Below are 20,401 nucleotides of genomic sequence, written 5' to 3' on the forward strand. Positions count from 1 at the left end.
TTCAGGCATAACTGATTTATTTTTTCATGTGGAGAAAAGTGCACATCTTTCCAAGTTGGACAACAAGGAATCACTTACACAGAACCACATTCAGGATATAAATGACCTGCCAAGAGTCGGTTCAGTAGTGTGTTTCAGAACTGTCAGGGAGGAGCCAGTAGCAGAATTATCGCCTTAATACTGAGACCAAATTTCACCCTGTATGAGTCTAAGTGGAGGAGTTAAGAAATATGCAAGAATGTGATCCCCGGAGAAGCAAAAAGAAAAGAAAAATAGAAACTCAAACTGAAGCTGCCCATGGAAAGGCAGACTATTAAGAGGAAATAATAAGGCACTGGTGGGTAGCTGTTCCTGACCTCATACCTCGGGAGCTGAGAAGTGGTTTTCCCACGGCCTTTGATTTAATTTCTGTTTATAAACTCAACAAACATCCTCCCCACTCTGACCAGGAGGACATTGGTTTCAGTTCCCTTGTGATCATTTTGAGCTAAATCTCCCCACTATAATAAAATTTAAAACCTGTCCTATTTTCGGAAGATACAAAAAAACATTTCCCACATTATTCTTTGTCTTGAGAGAACCCCAAGGCAGCCCTCTCTGTTGCTACTTGAAGCTGAACCATTGAAAAATCAAATGTAAACAGAAAACTTAGATCAGTTCAGGTTCAAGATGTGGCCTAAGCCGTTTTTTATCACATGGGCGATGAGAAACTTGGCCCTCAACTAATGGCGCACTGATTCCTCATTTCAGGGCTGCAGCTTAGGAACAATGGACTGGCCAACAAAATCCTGACACATCTTAAGAAACCTTTCTAAGATGCTTTGACTTTGGTATTAAAGCAAGGAGAAAAATTTGACTCCCACCTCAAATATTCAGATACCCTCCTGTGTGTTTTCGTAGGATTTGTCCATTTCAGTCTGGTCATTTAAGTTGAACTTGAACCAGGTTTTCCCACACATATACCCAGGGAGGAGGTAGAGCTTATTAAAACTGCAGGAAATCATTCTTGCTGCATGAGCTGGGGCCAGGCTGGCCATACAGCCTGGACGTGGCATTAGGGTGGTGGGGACCCAAACCATCCGTTTAGGCATCCTCACAGTGTTGGTCCTGGGATGGGGTCAGTGGGGGTTCAAAGCAGTGACAGGTGCCATGCCATGTGAGCTTGGACCCCAGTGGGCAGGAAGGACCTCTGAGCTCCAGGGTCAAGATGTAGATCCTTGATCGGCATCCATCCTCCAAGTTGGGGTCCTAGCTTTGTGGGCTCCCTGACACTGACCACAGCACATCTGCCCCTCAGAAGGAGGACGTGCCGGTCCCTAGCTGTGTCCACAAGTGCAGGCAATGACAACAGCTGGTGCAACCCACCTTCCCACCTCTCCTTCCTGACCCCAGAGCATCCTTTAGAAGGGAACCCTCCACTGGCACAAACGTTACAGCCCTGGGACCCATGGGACGACATGGCTCAGGAACTAGTCACCGGGTCTTCAAAAGTTGGAGAAGTCCAAACTTGACATCAGGAAGTCACTGGCAAGCACAGGCTGTGGCAGCATTGCTCAATTTCCTTTCTAGCAGGATGTAAGATTTGGAAAGATCTTGCTGAAAAGACAACCAGACCAACAGGGCCTGGGAGGGAGGGCCCAGTCTCCTGGCTCTGAGGTTAACTCCTGGCAGAAAGCCCCAAGCAGGAATGCTAAGGGTTGGGCAATTCTTGGCCCTACCTGATATGGCTAGAATGTTCTAGAATTCAATTCAGGATCAGAGATGCAGCGGATCAACCAAGACAGTGACCTGGTCAAGAGTGACATTAATCCCAGGGAAGCTCAGAAAGCACTTTTAGAGTCCCTGATGGGGGTGGGGGTCTGACCCACTCTGTCCCATAAGCTTTGATACTGTTTTTACAAGGAGACAGTCTGCAAGCCAGAGTGAGAAGTCTACAGGGGCCAAAATCACTTTCCCATCTTGGAACCTTGGAGTCTCGAAGATTCGTGGGATAGGCTTGAAGTCAAGCTGGGGGACCTGAGAAAGAGGGCCTCCCCCCACACCTCCCAGGATTAACTTGGAGAACCCACACCGGAGGACATCTTCTGCCAGCTTGTAAACACCAGGCAATGCTCAGCACAGAATGGATCTGGAGTCGAAGGCACTGCGGAGGCCCCTCCTCCAGGCACGGTGGGACATGCCGCCCACCGCTCCCTTTAAAAGGTCTGGGGAAGCAGCAAGCTAGTGCATGGCAATGTCCCCAAGCCTCTGCCTGAAATGTGGAGCTGAGCCCCTGGGGTGTGCGGCCTCTGATGGGGGTTTCCTGACCATGGTGACATGGAGAGGGGAACGCCTGAGCTTGGAGACAGCCATGCAGGGAAGGGGGCGCCCTGAGCTTGGAGATGCCCTTGTGGCTCATGCCTCAGTCACAGTCCCTGCAGAGGTAGGAGGGGGCAGGTGGGAGTCAAGGGCCAGCCCTAACAGCTGCAGCTGCTGGGCTGGGGGGGTGGGGTGTCCCCCAGGGTCGGGCCTTTGCCATTGCTGCCTGGGCTGGAGCTGGGTTCCAGGGACTCGTTCATCTTCTCACAGATGACATCCACCAGGCGCTCGAAGACCTGCTTCACATTGATGTTCTCCTTGGCGCTGGCCTCAAAGAACTCAAAACCTGGATGGACACAAGGTGGAGACACCCATGAGACTCCCCAGGAGCAGGACCCGGGCTGTGCCATCCCACACGCCTGGGCTCCAAGCCCCGTTCTGCCCTTTCTTCTGCTGTGGGACCCTGGCTGAATGCCTTAGCCTTTCTGAGCCAAAGTTTGATCATTTGTAAAATGTGAAAAATGATGTTGCTACTGCTGCTGATGCTGCTACTGATAATGACAATAAAAAATCTGCAGCAGCAGCCCTGGGCTGGATGATCCTAAGAATTTCTTTGTCACAAGGCAGTGGCTGTAACAGTGTGGGCAATAATGTCCATTAGGCACGGGCTGTCCAGTAGGCATGAGTGTCCACAGCAGGCTACAGCTCAGCTTGATCCAATTTCTGCTGTCCAAAGAGGCCCGCCAAGCCAGGCACCTATTTGAAAATGGAGCCAAGAGCTGGGTGCACTCACACATGCCTGTAATCCCAGCCACTCCAGACAATTTCAAGTTCAAAGTCACACTGGGCAACTTAGCAACACTGTCTCAGAATGAAATATAAAGGGCTGTGGATGTAGCTCAGTGCTAAGAACTTGCCAAGCACGGGTGGGGCCCTGGGTTCAATTCCCACCACCAAAAAAGAAAGAAAAGTTTGTCCTCCCAAAGGTGCAGGGTGGTACATATGCTCTGGGACGTGCCCAGCTGCTAAAAGTAGCCCACCAGCACTGAGCACAGTGATGTGCATGCAGTCCCGGCTACTGGAGGCTGAGGTGGGAGGATTCTTTGTGCCTAGGAGTTCAAGGCCAGCCTGGGCAACACAGTGAGACCCAACCTCAAAAAAAGAAGCAAAAGTGACCCATCAACCTGAAAACAAGGGTGTCCGTGACAATGCTCTCCAAAAGTCTTTAAGGTCATTGTAGGGCATACCTGCATGCAGCTGTTCCCGAACGGTCCTCCGACATATCCCCAAGTGCCACCAGGCATGGTGGGCCAACAATTAAAATGCTCCCACTACCACATTACACACAGCACAGACAAGAGGCCTCAATCCCTGTGTGTCAAGCACTATAAAGATGTAATGAGGGGCACCTGGGGACTCAGCGTATGTAAAGCCCTTCATCTAAACCTATTTTTTTTTCCCTAGTGGTTCTGGGGATTGAACCCAGGGGAGCTCTACCAGCCCTTTTTAACTTTCATTTTGAGACAGGTCTTGCTAAGTTGCTGAGGCTGGCCTCAAACTTGCCATTCTCCTGCCTCAGCCTCCAATATAGTTGGGAATGCAAGTATGTGACACTGTGCCCAGCTCATAATTTTTTTTGGGGGTGCTGGGGATCGAACCCAGGGCCTTGTGCTTACAAGGCAAGCACTCTACCAACTGAGCCATCTCCCCAGCCCCATAGCTCATAATTTTTGAAAAAATTAGCCAGGCACAGTGGCACACATCAATAATCCCAGGAACTCGGGATGCTAAGGCAGAAGGTTCACAAATTTGGGGTCAGACTGGGCAACTTAGCAAGACTCTGTCTCAAAATAAAATGAAAAGGGCTGGGGTGTAGCTTAGCAGTGAAGCCCTTGCCTAGCATGTGTGAGACCCTGGGATCTCACACAATAATTGTAATTATTAGATATATAATTATATTATCAGTTTAGTGTCCATCTCCATTATTAGAACACATCACTTCCAAGTGGTAGGGTTTGCATCCACAGCTAAAGACCTTGTGCCTGACAGGCACTTAGAAGAATTTATTTTTAATTCCTGGGGACCAAACCCAGGACTGCACACATACGATGCCAGTGCTCAGGAAGAGTCTGCTGAACCACGAACCAATGAATGGTGGAAGGAAGGCATGAACTCGTATCTCCTGCTCTGTGCCTAGTGACAGCAATGCCACCACATTGTCCTCCTTGGGCAAATGAGGAGTTTCCTTATCTATGTGTGCCGCTGCCTCACACAGCTGCATTTTTTACATATCTGAGTATATTCGCTACAGAAATTCACTAGAGAAACTAGAAACTAAGGAAAGCATCAAGACGGATCTAAAACTCACTAGCAATCACGTCACTTGGAAACCATGACCAATAGCGCTTCTGCTGCTTACCTGTGTGAGCTTTTTCCTATAGAAATACACACATGTTGGGATTGGGTTTGTGGGGAGCAGAGGTGTGCATGTCTTTTATCCCCCAGCACTGGGATCAAATTCTGTCCTCTATTTTGTGCTCCCATATTTTAAACCTAATGACAGGGCGTGGGCCTCCCCCGCCCCCCAAGTCTCCAGGTGTCTTCTGCCAGCAGGGGCGGATGATACCTGCAAGTACATGCATAACCTGCAGGTGCCTCATAACCGATTTCACCACTTCCAAGGCCCTGCCCCACAAAACCAAGACAGCGTCTCTGACAAATCAACGTAAAAAATGAAAAGGGAAGCCAGGTGGGATGGCACGTGCCTGGAGTCCAAATTTCTCTGGAGGACGAGGCAGGAGGATCACAAGGTCAAGGCCAGCCTGGGCAACCCCCTGTCTCAACACAAAAGAATGAAAATGGAAAGGGGACTATTATGGTTTAGAGGTAAAGGGCTGGAGAACGAAGCTTTCAGGCTGACGGACCATCCATCCGTCGCCAATCACACAGCTCTGTCACTGCAGGACACACACTGCCACAAAACACAAAAATGAATGAGTGTGGCTGTGTCTCAGGAAAGCTTCAGGTATGAACAGCAAGGTGTTTTTTTCTTTTTTTTAACCTTTCTCTTTGTGTGTGTGTGTGTGTGTGTGTAGGGCTGGGCATCCAACCCTGGGTCTTGCTGCATCTCCAACCCCTATAAACATGAAAATTTGAATTTCATGTGTCTTTCACAATGACTGGAGTTCAAAGGCTCCAAAGAGTAAAAAAAATAATAAATGTGTAAGGACTGGAAATGCTCATTATTCTGATGTGATCATCACACATGGTACACAGGTACCTCATTATCACACTGAACCCCATACGTGTTCCAATTACTACGGACAATTATTGTGTCACTTAAAAAGTTAAAATAAAATCTTACAGACATGTAACAGTCATACATTTCCCATGTCATGAAATATTGCCCACTCTCTTTTTTTTTTTTTTTTTTTTTTTTACAGCCATTTAAAACTAAAGAAACCGGGACTGAGAATGTAGTTCAGTAATAGAGGACTTGCCTAGCGGCCCAGGCCCTGGGTACCATCTCCAGCAGAAAGAAAAAAAAAGGGCTTAAAAGTGTTCACAGATCGCAGATGGCACACAAACAGGTAACAGACTGGTTTTATGCTGCCTGATGTAACATAAGAGACTGAAGAGAAAAACCAGTTGCTGTTTCAGGATTCCAGTCTCCATGAACTAAGTTCCCGGGGCACGGAAGTTCCTATGAATGGATCCCCAGAAATCACTCTAAATGGAGAAGGGGCACAGCCATGGGTGTTTTTTCTGGGCGGATCCTCAAAAGGCTGGTGGCTGTTGGATCTGGGACCCGAGGGTGGGATGAGGGTTTGGTCTGGGAGGCGTGGGGCCCCAGGCCCAGGCAGCACTAACCAAGGTCGTCGGCGAGTCGCTGGCCATCCTCCGTAGGCACAACACGCTCGTCTTCCAGGTCACACTTGTTCCCTACCAGGATGACCTGGGCATTGTCCCAGGAGTAGGTCTTGATCTGCGTGGCCCTGTGGAGGCAGGCCGTGAGCGGGGGCTGAGGGCTTGGAGGGAAAGGACAAAGGTCAAAGGCCAGGGGTCAGCCAGCACTCACCAGTCCTGCACGGCGGCGAAGGACTCCTGGTTGGAGATGTCGTAGGTGAGCAGGAAGCCCATGGCGCCACGGTAGTAGGCGGTGGTAATGGTTCGGTAGCGCTCCTGACCCGCGGTGTCCTAGGCGGACAGCAGGGTCAGGTGGTGAGAAGCCACCCTGTCTCCACCCAAACCCTGCAGGACCCTGTCTGAGGGGGACACTGCACGGTGCTCCCAGTCACGGGAGAGACATGGACTCATTCTCAAAGAACCCTATGATCTCAAGGGAGAGCCCCGCGCCCCCCGCCCTGCAGGGGTTCCCAGTTTGAGGGTTCTCACAGATTTATGAACAACTTTGACCACATGTCCAAGAGCCAACTTAACAACCACCACCAAGAGCCACCTGGGTCAGAGGGTGCCATCTTGACAGGACACCTTAGTCACTTGTTACTACCATGCTCTGGACCAGCAGTGGGTTGGGGACAAGGGTGTGGCTCTGAAGACCAGGCAGTGGGGGGGGTCTCTGGGCTTGCCCCTCAGAAGGTTCCTGACCACTTCCTCACTGTCACCAGCACTTCAAACATGCCCTGGGTTAGTACCATCTCCTCTCTCAGGCCCTCAGTAGGACACCCAGGTTAGGGCATGTCTCCTCACCCTGACGATGTCACCCCATAGATAATACCTTCCTCCCCAACTCTGGGCCACTCTCCCTCCCCTGGGAAACCCTCCCCACCACCCGAACCCTCTAATGAACATCTCTGGAGGGGCTGTGGCCTTTGCCACAGACCACAGAGCTGCCTGGCCTACCCAAATCTGCAGCTTGATCCTCTTGTCATGGCGGTAGACAGTCTTGACCTTGAAGTCAATGCCCACAGTGCTGACAAAGGCCGGTGTGAAGGAGTCGTCGGCATATCGGAAGAGGAAGGACGTCTTGCCCACGCTGCTGTTGCCGATGAGCAGCAGTTTGAACATGTAGTCGAAGTTCTGGTCTGCGGCGTCCCGAGGGCCCGTGGGGGGGTCTCCAGCTGATGCCATCTTGGCAGGAGCCTCTTGGGGGAGAGGCCTGGAGTCCTCAGCTGGGAAAGGTGAGTCCTACAGGGGGAATCAGACTCCAGTTACAGCTCCATGTTTCCACCTGGCTTGGGATTACATCCCCGCTGTGCCAGCTGGAGGTCAAGAAACCCCGGCTGTATCACCTCTGACGGTATCTCATCATCCTTTTCTGAAAAATGGGATTCTGTTACAGTCCCTACCTGAAAGGGTGGTTAGTTGGGAGCCTAAAGTGAGTTTCTTTAGTCATTCAGCACTTACCGAGTCTGCCGCTGTGCCTGGCCTGGGAGTATGGCTATGCCTGTTTTCCAGGGACACAGCTGTAAGAGGGAGAAGCTTGCCCAGCAGGAGGTTATCAATACACCAGTGGTTATAAGACAGTGCCCCGCATATAGTTGGTGCTCAATAAATAACACTGCTGTTTACTCTTCACACAAAGGAAAAACTGAGTCTTTGTTATGGTGGGTTTGGGGGCGCCGGTCCAGAGGCCCAGAAGCCTGGCTAAGGGTTCAGATACAGGGCAGAGGATGTGGGGGTGCACACAGGATGCCTCCTCTGGCCACTGAAGAAGTCTGCAGAAGCTGCTGGTGTGGACTTTGCCCCAGGGTGAGCAGCTGAGAAGCCCAGGTGTTTGCTGAGAGTGGGGGGACCAGTAAGGTAGACTTCCCAGGGCCTGGGTGTTGACTTTGGCAGGTGTCTGTCACTGGGGTGCATGTTCTACCCACCACCCACCCAACTCCCAGGGTGAGGGGGTGCCTGTGGACACATCCAGGGATTTAAAGCCCCACGGTGCTCCCAAGTAGGTACCAGCTATTTTCTGTTTGTCAAAGGGGCTGGGCCTCTCTGCCTCTGGCCAAGGCTGACTCACCCCAGCCTCAGCCCCAGACCAGGGAGGCAGGTGGAGAGTCGAAAATCCAAGCAAGTAATCCCAGCCACCTAATTATAACAAATCCTGTTATAGGACCGCCACCTGCAGCTTGCTCCTTGCTCTCCAGGCACTCTATCCCATGAGCGTGCATCTGTCCTCAATCTGCCCCCAATCCGCCGGGTCCTGGGCGCACCTTCAACCCTCCTTCCCTCCCCGTGCCTCAGTTTCCCCAGCACAAGAGGCTGCAGAAAGCCTGGATGTGTGGAAGGCACACAGGCTCGGGGAGCCTGAGTAAAGCTATTTCTCAACCTCCTTTGGGGCTTTTGTCCATTTTAAACGAGGACCAAGCCGGGCCCCACCCCGTGTTCCGGGAGAACGAGTTTGAGGAGGGGCAGAGAAGCACGCTGGGCAGGGCTGCCAGCCTAGGGCCCCCGCCCCGCCCCACCTCTGTCGGTCACCGGTCCCACCTCTTCCTGACCATCTGCCGACCCTCCCTCACGCCTAACGCTACCGTAAGGGTTCCCGGAGGGCTTGGATCTGTCCCCTTACAGTGTATTTCGGGCACCCCAGCCGGTGCAGAGGAGCGCAGTTGCTTCCCCCATCACCATATGGTCCCATCGCATGTCCCCAGCTGGGCTCTGTGCCCCGCCCGCGCCCCACCACCGCTGCCGGCGGAGCCCAGCTGCGTGGGGGAGAAGGAAGAGGCGTCCCCTGCAGTCTCGCCTTTGTTCCCCAGCCCCCTGCCCTCCTCCCAGCCCCGGCTCCCGGACCTGCCGGACGCGCAGGGGAGGAGCGGGGTGCGCTCCCTTGGAAGGGATCACCTCGCGCCAGGGGCGCTGCCCGCGGGGTTCCGCCTCCGAACTCGCTGCGGCCTGGCCTCGGCCGCCACCCGGGCCCCGCAGTCGCCGCCGCTGCAGCCCGTAACCACCCGGATCCCGCGCGGGCTCCGCCCAGACGGCGGGGGGCAGGGCCGCTCCGGGGCGGGGCTCGTCGACACCGGTGGGAGGGGCGGGAAGCTACCCCGCGCGTTCGGAGTTAGACCGCCGCTCCGGTAAACGTCGCCTTCTTCCTACTCCGGGTCGACAGTCCGTGTGATGTGCCTAGCGGTTAAGAGCGCGGACTCTTTTTAGTCCTGTAATTTTTGACACGTTACTTAACCTCTCTGGGCCTGTTTTCCCATCCTTCAAGTGACCCATAGCAAGAGCACCCACCTCGCAGGGCTGTGTAAGGATTCCGATCAGAGTTAGTGTTGGTAAAGGGCAGTGCCTGGTCCTAAAGTGAGCTGCATCCCTTTGCTCAACATTCACAAGGGCTCTTGGAGTTAAAACTACCTTTTATGCATAAGGAAACCATGGCTCAGAGAGGGGCAGCTCTTTGCCTGAGGCCACACAGTAAGGTTTGACTTTAAAAATAAAAAGGCATCTAGGTCTAAATGAGGTGCCACCGTTTTCTTCAAGCCAGTAGGAGAGTAGTTACAATAGTTCAGGATTTCTTGGAATTCAAGCAAATGCCACCTTGAGCAACTGGCTAAATGCTGCACATCCACTCTCTCAGGGGAACAGTAGCTTCCTCTTAAGTCTGCAACATGGGTGAAATGAGTGCAGTGCATTAGTTAGGAAGGGCCTGGATATGCTCAGTAACAAACAGCACCAAAGTCTCCATAGCACACAATAACCAACGTCGGGTTCTCATTTTCTGGGAAAAATGCAACATATTACATCCTGTCTTGTAATACTTCTCCTTGGAAGAGACACATGCTACATCTGCTTCCATTTCACTGACCAAAGCAAGTCACACAGTCACTCCCAATGTCAGTGGGATAGGAAATGCAATTGCCCCTTAGGGATCAGAACCAGCTATTGTTGCAGCAATACATTGTATGTGCAATGGTTAGCACCACGCCTGCCATACAGCTGGTGCTCAATAAATGGGCATCATTAGTGGAGAGACTTAGGGCTGTAATAACTAACATTCCAAACATGCCATGTGAACAGGGAGACAGGACCTCGGCTGCCCTTACGCATGTGCACACACACACACACCCCTCCCTACTTCTCATGGTGGGAGAAAAGGACCAAAAGCCATTTCCAAAGAAACGTTTATTGACATTTACAGTGCACATTAGAGACTCCTGAGGCCCAGGGCAAGACCAGCGAGGCAGAACCCATTGCTCAGGAGGCAGCCCAGATTGCAAAGCGAGGACAGGCCATGATAGTGGAAGAAGTTCTGGCGGAGAGCACTGTACTTGGGGTTCTTCTCCCGCAGCTGGCGGTACGGGTCGGGGCCCTGGCGTCTGCCCGGCACCTCCCCACCCAGGCCCTGCTCCTTCTCCACAGTCTGCAGGGCCCACATGGCAGCAGTAGTGCGGGGCTCCAGCCAGCGGGCGTTGACAGTAGCCAGGGTGAGGCTCAGCAGCTGCAGGCAGAGCTGGCAAGGACAGCAGGAAGAGATGGTAAGCTGTGCCTGGGGGGTCAGAGGGGTCTAGGGAGCGTCCTTCTGCATCCTCACAGTCCAGAATGTTATCAAGACAGCACTCAATCAAAGCCAGCCACCCCTCCTTCCCTGAACCCAGAAAGAGGACCCAAAGCACATTTTGGAGCCAACAGCCCCCAAGGAAAGGCCCAGGGAGCAGCTCCATCTCCCCTATTCCCCCAACTCCCCTGAGCCTTCTCTCCTCTGACACCCAGCCTGGAAGTCCACAGTGCAGGGTCTTGTCTCCCCAGTTCCTGTGTACCCCCCCAAACTAAACTAAACTAAGGCAATCTAAGGATCTCTCTTCCCAAAATTAGGAAAGAGAACTGACTGCCTCATTACCCCAAAACATGGAGCCCAGCTCTTTCCTCTGTGGCCTCAGCCCAAACTCCACAGGCTTGAGTCCACAGGAAGTGAATAAAACATCTGTGAAATTCTAGTTACCCAGAATCCTCTTCTGCCTCTAGATTATTCTTGAAACACCTGTCAGGCCTCACCTGCATCTGAGGAACATAGGGGGCAGAGGGAAAGCAAGGTAGAGAAATCTGAGATGCAGAGATGGTCCCTTGCCTCATGGCTGGGATCATATGCAGATGGGGGTGGGGAACCCTAAATCCCCAGTTGGGCTGGTTTTTTAAACAATGAGCTGGGGTCAGCGCCCCAGCACAGCTGAGTCACCTCAGCTTGGCAGCAGGCCTGGCCATGGAGAAGAGAGGGTGAAACAGCCAACAGAAAGATTACTAGAGGATAGACAGGGTTGCTGGGGACAGTTGTGTAGGCTGAGCACTGCTCAAGGATATACAGTATCCAACTTTGTCTTCGCCAGGAAGAAGGGGCATGTTTCCTTTCTTCCTCAAAGGGATGATCACAGGTGGTCATTGGGGTCTTGGAAACAAGTCTCCAGAATATAGTGGCACTCAAGACCACATACCTGGCTGGCCTCCCAGAATGTAAGCTGAGCCCAGGCACGCTGTGGAGCCAATATGCAGAGGTTGATAAAGGCACAGCCCATGGAGATGTAAAAGTAGAAAGGGAAGAGTTTGCTCTGCACGAGGCCGAAGGTATGTCGAGGAAGGTTTCGGAAAAGCAGGAAGCCTGTGAGGTGGGGGACCACACACCTATTAGGACACTTCCGGGTTCCCCTCCCATTTGATCCCCACCCTGGGTACCCATGATGACCAGGCAGAGGGTCCCTACCTGAGGCGAAGGTCACCCACATTTGCATGCCCCAGGCACCTGACAAGACCAGTAGATGGACCACCTTAATCAGTCCTCCTGGGTTCCCGCCTTCCTCCATCTTGCAGCCCTGGGAACAAGGCACCAAGTGATTCAGAGTTTTACCTTTGCCCTGTGGCCTCAAACTCTGTGAGTGTGCTCAGGGTGAGGGTCACAGTCAATCCAACAGATATCCAGGGAAAGCAGCCCAGGAGTGGGGGTGGGGAAGACCCAAAGCAGTGACAACCCCGACCCCAACTCACCAAATGTCAGCCCTCAAGATCTCAGGCTCCCTAGAAAACCCCAACATTTGTGCCACCTCTGAGACCCTAAAGTTTCGGTCCCAACAGCTCAAGCCCGCAGCCCTAGGTCTTCAGAGATCATCCTTCCAGCGACCCAGTTCTCACAGCCAGGACCGTCCTCTCCTAACAGGACCCGACATATCCTATTGAAGACCCTTTCCCAAATTCTCGCGAAGGCCCCACCTGATCCTGGGGAAGCCCAAACCTCATCGAGGACACCGACCCCTCTGCTGGGTACCCGGGCCTCTGCCCGGAGCACCCGGAGTCGGAGGCCAGAGGCGCTGGGGCCGCGCGGGCGGAACTCCGTACCTCACTCCCGCGCTCCGGGTGCACCGCGGGCCTCCGCGGCAGCCTCCAGCCCTAGGTCGGGTCCCGCCCCAAACAGGACCTCGTCCCGCCTCCAGCTGAGCCCGAAACCAATCGGATAGTAGATCTGCAGCCCCGGTCCCGCCCTCTAGATACTGAATGATCGGCTTAGCAAGAAGCAGCCTGGAATCCCGCCCCCTCGCCAAGCTTTCATCCAATGACATCGCGGCTACTAAGGCACCAAACAGGCCTTCGGGTCCCTCGGCGGGGGGCGGAGCTGAAACGCCGGCCACACCCCTCTCTGTGACTCTTCCCTCGGTCTCCGCGCGTTTTAATACGATGGTGTCCCCACAGGATCAAATTTCAGCGTCACAGCTGGGGACTGGCTTCGCGGTCCCCAATGGGAGAGCATGAACAGGTAGGTGGTTTGTGGTAGGTGGGGATGGAAGGAGGTCTGGAGCTTGTCGGGTGCAGGATTCACGACCTGGGGGCGGGGCCCAGGCTGATGGCCCCGCCCCCTTTCCCAAAGAATTCTCCCGGGAAGACCGCGGAAGAATCGATCAACCTAGGTGGGAGGGGAAAGCAGGCAGGACTTCCTAGAGCTGAAGCTCAGATATGGCTTTCCTTTCCCCCCCTCCAAATCTCCCAGAGCTCCCATGGTCTTCAGGTCCTCAGCGTGACATTCAAGAACAAACACTGAGCTTCCCACTACTGATGCCAGCATTGACATGGATCAATATACTTAACTATGACAACCCCGCAAAGTGGATGCAGTGATACCCTATTTTCGAGGTTGGAGACACTGAGGCATAGAGAAGCCCAATAACTCTTCAACACCATACAGTTGGGAAGAGGCAGAGCTAGGGTTTGAACTCAGGCCATCCAGCTGGAGCCTCTCGTTGCTTATCCGGGAGGCTCTACTGCCTCAGGGGATGAGGTTCTCCCTCAATCAGTGGCTCTTGAAGGGGTAGCCTAGAAAATTCAGGAAGAAAAATAACTTGTACATTACAAGGGTGGGTGTGAAGACTTAGTGAACACTCAAAATGTGAACCCATAAAAAAGGACTAAGAGGTTTTCCGATGATGTGCCAAATAGGGTTTTGTAGGAGCCTCCAGGTAGACTGGGCCAAGGGAAGGACACCAGGCTGAGGGTTCAGCAAGGGCTACAGAAGAGAAAGGTGTAGAGGGTTTAGAGAACTAGCTGAGTGTAACCCAGGGCACCTGAAAGTTTTTCCAAACAGATCTGCCCCCGGTTTTTCCATCTGTGTCAGCACTGACTATACAGGAGGGGTCATGTGAGATCCAGAGCTGAGCTATTTCTGTTCCCAGTCTTATCTGGCACAGGCCTGGGTTCAAATTTGGCTACCATGTATTTAATAGACATGCCCTGCCTCTCCTGCTCACCCTCTATGGACCTTATTTACCTGTAGGGCCAGGCCCAAACTCCTATGCTTGGCTTCAGTGCCTTATGTGAGCCGCTCTGCTGACTTCCTGCTGCTTCCTCCTGGACCCTGCCTTCAGCCATCCTGAATTTACCAACACAGAACCTGTGGTCTCACACCTCCGGGGCTTTGCACACGCTATTTGCTTCCAGGAGGGCCCTCCCTTTAAGGCCCAGTATTAAGGTCCTTGTCATCTCTGGGCTATTCCAAGGCCTTGTTTCTTTCTGTGGAGTCTTCTAGGTCTTCCTTATTGCTCAGCCTAACCTCTGGGACTGGGATCATTTCTCATCCAGTTTCTACCTTAACTGAGAGACTGGATATTCTGGACTGAGGCCTCTCTTGGTTGTCAGGCAGGGTCTGGGGTGCGGGGACATGAGGGTTGGTCTCACAGAAACCCCTGTCCCCTCTTCACAGTGACCCTCTTTTGGCTGGCCTACCCCTGGACCAGGACTACTCTGTCCCCTGTCGCTCCTCATCTCCCTCACCCGCCAACGTGTGTTTGCCTGCTTATGGGAAGTGTGCCAAGTACTGGGGTTTGTTGAGGGGGCTGCCTTAGGGTTGGAGGGGGGAGGGGCCAGGGATGCAAGTCATGCTCTGGCCTGTCCCTCAAGGAAGCCCTCCCTACTAGGGTCTTCTTCAGACAAAGCTGTGGACGGTAGGAGTTATTGGACCAGGACCACAGAAGCAGAGACCTTGGGACCCACTGCTACTGAGGACACAGTGAGGAACACAGACTGGAAGCCAGGGTGGGGCTCGGGACCTCAGCCACATGGGGCTCCCTCCTTTTCCAACCCAGACCAGCAGGAGCGCTGTAATGACCAGGACCTTCTGAAGAGGCATCACAGCCCAGCCAAGGTCACCCCACCCAGGAAACCCCTCCAGTCCAAGAAAACACTGCAATATACTTCTGTGGGACTTAGGGAAGGGACTATGGGGCAGGGGGACCCTCAAGGGTACTCAAGCTATGCGTGCTCAGCACCTAGAACAGCGCCCTCCTCTCATCAGGATCTCCATAATGTAAGGAGCGAATGGAAGTCATGTGCAGTTGGGTGTATTTGGCGGGGATTTTGCTGTGCGTGCCTCTGTCTGCGACTTGGCTTGTGCGTCTGAGATGCGAGCAAGTGGTTGCCCTGGGCCTTACAACTCAGCATGCATGGCTGTGTCTGAGGCTGGGTGTCTGTGTGTCTGTATTTCGGCAACTGTCTGGAGTGCTGTTGATGCCCACTGCACACACTGTCAAGGCTGTTCGCCCCTACAGAGGAGGGCCATCGCCTGAGCCCAAGGCAGGGACAGGGCTGGCATCTGCTGTCAGGGGCAGCCCACAGGTCTACACACATGTGGGATGTGCCACACAAGTGCACTTCTGAGCATGTGCAAGTCGGATGTGCCTGGAGGCAGCTTTGCCTGCGCTCGTGCTTTGGGACTCCTAGATCTGGGTAGACCTGACTCTGGTTCAACCTTCCAAATTTCCACTCCCTTCTTGTCCCCCTTCCCTAGAAGCCCTTGGAGACCAGCTCTTCCAAAGTCAAAGGTGAGAACCCTCCTTCCCAATGTAACTGTGGGAAAGACCTGGCAGTTCCTCCTTCCGCCCTCTACTGCCCAGGTGACCACCATTATCACTGCCCACTTACCCCAGGCCCAGCTTCAGCAGACCCCTGGTCTGCACTTCACCCCGGCTTCTATCCCTACTTTGAGCTTCTGCTGACTCTGCACTGCCCTTGCCCCCACCCAGCTCACCCTTACTTCTGCCCACAGGTAAGACCACCGTGATGATTCCTGACTCCCAGAAGTTCCTGAGATGTGAACTAGAGTCACTCAAGAGCCAGTTACAGGCTCAGACCAAGGTAAACCATCCAGCCCTGTCCTCAGCAAGCCCTGCCCCCTCTTCCCCCTTTGCCCTCCTTCCTACACCAAGCCTGACCTCTTCCCCCACAGGCTTTTGAGTTCCTGAACCACTCTGTGACCATGTTGGAGAAGGAGAGCTGCCTGCAGCAAATCAAAATCCAGCAGCTTGAAGGTAAGGACTGGATGGAAGTCAAGGTCAGGCTGGTGGGTGGTTCTGTCAGGGTCAGGCTGGCATCCTAGCCTGGGAGGAGTTGGGGGAGTCTGGGTTCAGGGTCAGGATCAGACTGTCAGGGTCAGCCAGTCTGAGTTCCAGGTCATGATTAGGGCAAGCTGGACTTAAAACTGACCTCAGGGCTCAGTCAAGGTCCCAACCTCTCTGCAGAGGTGCTGAGCCCTGTGGGCCGCCAGGCAGAGAAGGAAGGGCACAAGTGGGACACAGAACAGAGCCGGCAGGAGCTCTATGGGGCTCTGGCCCAAGGCCTGCGGGGGCTGCAGAAGACCCTGCGTGACAGCGAGGAAGTGCAGCGGGTTCGCACCACCCGCTGCCTGCAGCTGCTGGCCCAGGAAATCAGGGACAGGTGGGTGTTGGCAGGAGGGCATCCTGACGGCTGTGAGAAGTAGGAGAAGCCAGGCAGGGGGAAGTGGGAGAGGCCTGGATAAGGGGGACTAGGGCTCAGTGAAGGGCTTGGGGGACAAGAGGAAAGGATGAGTGGCTTAGAGAAGATTGGTGACTGCAGAGGAGACCGGGAGACCCGAAGGCAGGGGAGACAGGAAGTTGGAGGTGGTATAGGGAAGGAGGCTAGAGGCTCAGGAGGCTGGAGGTGGCATGGAGGCTGAGGGGGGCAGGAGGCAGGAAATTGGAGGCCAAAGGAGTAGAGAGGCTGAGAGAGTGGAAGCCTGGAGGTCAGGAGGAGAGGCTGGGGCTGGGAGTAGGAGGTAGAGGGGCAGTAGTGAGAAGAAGGCAGGCAGGTGTGGGGGACAGAGTCTGGGGTGATAGGTAGTTGGACAGATGGGGACCTGGGAGGCAAGGAGCCCTGGGAGTAGGCGACTTGGGTCTAGTCTGTCCTGTCCCCTCAGCAAGAAGTTCCTGTGGGAGGAGCTGGAGCTGGTGCGGGAGGAGGTGACCTTCATCTATCAGAAGCTCCGTGAGTGCCTGGAGCCTACAGCCAGGAGGGGGGCCCTTCTGTTGTGCTCGTCCCCCTGAGCCCCCTCCCCCCACAGAGGCACAGGAGGAGGAGATTGCACAGAACCTGGTGAACATCCAAAAGATGCAGAAGACACAGGTGAAATGCCGCAAGGTGAGTGGAGCAGATGGGGGACCCTGTGCAAAGTGAGGATATGGGGGTCTTTACCAGCCTCTACCATCAGATTGGAGGCTGGGTTCAAATCCCAACTCTGCCACTTACTGCTGTGCGACTATGGGTAAGTCACTTTGCATTTCCGGGCCTCAATTTGTTCCTCTGTATAATGGGTATAGTAATGACCTATCCCTCCCTGATCCGGTAGCTGTGTTAACTGAAGGTTAAGTGCTTTGAATGCATCGTGGCATATAATGCGTGTTACGTAATGGTCCCCTTTCACCATTGTCATTATTATTATTGTGTCTGATCTCTCATCCCTGTGGATCCCAGGTCCTGACCAAGATGAAGCAGCAGGGGTATGAGCCATCTGCCTGGCCAGAGACTGAGGAGACGCCACTGGGAGGCAATGGCTGCTGGAAGGATGACCTCCAGAAGGAACTGAGTGACATATGGTGATGCCCAGCCCCCAGTCTGACCTCTACCTTCTGATCCTCATCTAACCAGGTCCCTCCAATTCCATCTGGTAGTGACCACTGGAACCTGGAACCCACCTGAGTCCAGACCTCCCTGTCCCCACAGGACTCACCTCCACTAGGGCTCTCCCTGCCCTACTCCTGCTGCAGTCCCCACCCTGTGCAGTCCAGTGTGTCTGGGGATCCACATCTCCCCATCTCCCCATAGGTCTGCTGTGCACGGGCTGCAGAACTCTATCGATGGCCTTACTATGTCTTCCGGGGTCCACCCCAGGGCCTCCAGCCTCAGGGGTGAGGGAACTGAGCATCACTTGGAAGTGGGGGGTGGAGTCATTAGCCAGCTTTGCCTGGAGGGGGTCATGTTCAGAGGTTCTATTTGAGGGTCACATTTTTTTTTTTTTTTAAAGATCATCACAGTACCTTTATTTTTATGTGGTGCTGAGGATCGAACTCAGTGCCTCACACATGAAAGGAAATCAGTCTACCACTGAGCTACAGCCCCAGCCCAAGGGTCACATCTTTGGGGATTTAGCATTTTTTTTTTCAGTACTGGGGATTGAACCCAGGGGCACTTAACCAGCCAGCCACATCCCCAGCCCTTTTATTTATTTGTTTATTTTGAGATGGGCTCACTAAGTTGCTAAGGCTGACCTTGAACTTGCAATCCTCCTGTCTCAGCCTCCTGTCATTAGGATTCCAGGCATGTGCCATCATGCCCAGCTGTTGGGTCTTATTTTGTAGTCACATTAAGTAATGTTCTGAAGTCACATTAAGGAGTTACTGGAGGTTTCGTCCAGGGGTCATTCAGGGTCACATTCAGAGCTCTTGTGTGAAGGGCTACAATGTCTCTTCCACAGGCCACAATGGGCACAGATGCCTGAGCCCTCCGCTCCCCTCCTGGGACTCAGACTCAGATTCCGATAGGCCACCTTTCGGGAAGAGTCGATCCTTCCCAACTGGTGAGGATCTCCCCTGGCCCCCCACCCTATCCATTCTGCTCCTGGCCTGCCCTTGATTCCAACGCTATAGACCCTCAGGACCACCCCCAGCTCCCTACTTGGGCATCTGGTCCCTGACCTGAAGTCCTGGGGTCCCGTGGGCCAGGCCAGGACCTGACCCATCCTCTCTCTCCACAGATTGAGCAGCCGGGACTGCTCTTCCTGAAGACCCCTCCAGACAGAAAATAAACTAGCCGAGATCCTCCTCCGCCCCTGGGGGCTTGCTCCTTTCCTTCCTCACCCCATTTAATCCCACCATTTACTTCTCAGTGTCAGGAAAGGTGCAGAGACCCCAGGGGCTGTTTGAAATGTGTGGGCCTAGAATCAGGGGATAGTGAGACCAGATTTAGTATATGACAAGGTCAGGGTCAATCTGTCCAGACACGAGTGACCAGACAATCTCTTCCACACTGGTCACAGAACCTTTTTTTCTGGGGAGACCTAAGGATCTGGCCCTTGTTGCCAACGCCCAAATGGGGAAACTGAGGCCCAGAGGGGCGTGGCGCGGTTCCGCGTCATGCTGGAAAGCCCCGCCCTCCCGTCCCCCTCAACGCCTCCCATCCCAGGGTCCTCCTCCTCCACCTCCGTGCTTCCGTTCCCACCCTCATCTATGCTAACACGCCTGGCTCCGGGGAGCAACCGAGGCCCCGCCCCGACACGCTCCGGAGGCGCCGCAAGGCCCCGCCCATTGGGCGATGCAAATGAAGCTCCCGGAGACCCCGCCCCTCCCGCGGCCGCGGAGCCTGCGCCGCACCGCCCCGCGGGGCAGACAGAGTCTCCATCTCCGCGTCCGCCAGCGCGACCAGACGTCGGTCTGTCTGCCCCGCCGTGCCGGGGCCGTCTGAGCTGAGCGGGGGCTCAGGCGGCGGCCTGCACCGGGTGAGGGGAGGGGCCTGGGGCGTCCCCTCTCTCCCTCATTCCCCCCGGTGGGCTTCACATCTTCGATCTGCTGGTCGAGGCCGGGACACCGGTTCCTGAGGTCGGGTCCCTTAGGGTCCAGCGCGGGGAGGGGGAAGGGACAGAGCGAGCTGGGGCTTCAGACCGGGCTGGGGGAGGGGAGCGTGGGGAGAGGACTCGGAGCCTGAGGAGCCAAGCGACGGTGGTGAGGGTGGCCGAGGGTGACTGATTGTGTGGTTGTCATTGTGTGCCAGTGTGTGGTTGTATAAATGTCATTGTGTGGTTGTATGGCAGTGATTGTGTGACTTCGGGTGTGTCTGTGTGTGTGTGTGTGTGTGTGTGTGTGTGTGTCTGCTCTGTCGTGTGGCTGCTGTCGGTATCACTCAGATTGTGTGTGTGTGTGTGTGTGTGTGTGTGTGTCTGATGTGGCTTCTCTTTGGCGGCACTGGCTTTTACTGTGTGTGGCTGTCTTGGTGTCAGTATGGTTGTGTGCGTTTGACTGTCGTGTGGCTGCTGTTGTGTGTTCATTCTGATGGTGTAAGTATGTGGTTGTTTAGTGTTCTGGCGTGTGTCTGTGATTGAATGCCTTATGTGGCCGTGTGGCTCAATGTGTGAGTCTATGTCATGGTCCATGTATATGCCCTCCTGTGACCATGTGGCTGTGGTTGTGGATGGCATGGTGTTTCTCCTGTGACTGTCATAGTGGATGAGAGACTGTTAATGTGTGTGGCTGTCACTGAATGTCTTGTAACTGGGGGTGTGACTCTCTGACCTGTTCTGTGTTTCCCATTGTCTAGGTGATTCTCTATACTGTGACTCTTAAGAGTGTTGGCGGCCTGAGTCTACTTTCATGATTGTGACAGGATGAGGATGTGTGTG

The 20,401-nt window shown here is 54.0% G+C and overlaps 3 protein-coding genes across 9 annotated transcripts; 1 reads left to right on the forward strand and 2 right to left on the reverse strand.

Annotated features, from left to right (window-relative positions):
• On the reverse strand, nt 1-9,218 carry Rab3d (RAB3D, member RAS oncogene family). Of its 3 annotated transcripts, none has more exons than XM_047532452.1 (5): nt 9,043-9,218; nt 7,162-7,446; nt 6,377-6,495; nt 6,169-6,293; nt 1-2,644 (listed from the first exon to the last, which is right to left on the reverse strand). In XM_047532452.1, the coding sequence occupies exons 2-5, from the start codon at nt 7,387-7,389 to the stop codon at nt 2,457-2,459; spliced, it is 660 nt and encodes a 219-aa protein (XP_047388408.1). In that variant the 5' UTR covers nt 7,390-7,446; nt 9,043-9,218; the 3' UTR covers nt 1-2,456. The 3 variants fall into 3 exon arrangements, with proteins under 3 accessions (XP_047388408.1, XP_047388407.1, XP_047388409.1); XM_047532451.1 differs by having other exon boundaries at nt 9,094-9,217; XM_047532453.1 differs by lacking the exon at nt 9,043-9,218 and adding an exon at nt 7,666-7,702.
• A 1,134-nt stretch (nt 9,219-10,352) lies between these two features.
• Tmem205 (transmembrane protein 205) lies at nt 10,353-12,714 on the reverse strand. Of its 4 annotated transcripts, none has more exons than XM_047532208.1 (4): nt 12,571-12,714; nt 11,942-12,050; nt 11,676-11,839; nt 10,353-10,699 (listed from the first exon to the last, which is right to left on the reverse strand). In XM_047532208.1, exons 2-4 carry the CDS (start codon nt 12,039-12,041, stop codon nt 10,394-10,396), a joined length of 570 nt encoding a protein of 189 aa, XP_047388164.1. In that variant the 5' UTR covers nt 12,042-12,050; nt 12,571-12,714; the 3' UTR covers nt 10,353-10,393. The 4 variants fall into 4 exon arrangements, with proteins under 4 accessions (XP_047388164.1, XP_047388163.1, XP_047388166.1 ...); XM_047532207.1 differs by having other exon boundaries at nt 12,445-12,576; XM_047532210.1 differs by lacking the exon at nt 12,571-12,714 and adding an exon at nt 12,467-12,487.
• A 145-nt stretch (nt 12,715-12,859) lies between these two features.
• Ccdc159 (coiled-coil domain containing 159) lies at nt 12,860-18,898 on the forward strand. 2 transcript variants are annotated; one of them, XM_047532211.1, is made up of 13 exons: nt 12,860-12,985; nt 14,423-14,541; nt 14,637-15,025; nt 15,506-15,539; nt 15,764-15,852; nt 15,944-16,025; nt 16,236-16,431; nt 16,931-16,998; nt 17,075-17,151; nt 17,485-17,606; nt 17,836-17,918; nt 18,485-18,586; nt 18,764-18,898. In XM_047532211.1, the coding sequence occupies exons 1-13, from the start codon at nt 12,978-12,980 to the stop codon at nt 18,766-18,768; spliced, it is 1,374 nt and encodes a 457-aa protein (XP_047388167.1). In that variant the 5' UTR covers nt 12,860-12,977; the 3' UTR covers nt 18,769-18,898. The 2 variants fall into 2 exon arrangements, with proteins under 2 accessions (XP_047388167.1, XP_047388168.1); XM_047532212.1 differs by lacking the exon at nt 12,860-12,985 and having other exon boundaries at nt 14,427-14,501.
• The last annotated feature ends 1,503 nt before the right edge of the window (nt 18,899-20,401 follow it).

The sequence above is a fragment of the Sciurus carolinensis genome, chromosome 17 (assembly GCF_902686445.1).
Source record: "Sciurus carolinensis chromosome 17, mSciCar1.2, whole genome shotgun sequence".
In the NCBI taxonomy this organism is placed as follows: domain Eukaryota; kingdom Metazoa; phylum Chordata; class Mammalia; order Rodentia; family Sciuridae; genus Sciurus; species Sciurus carolinensis.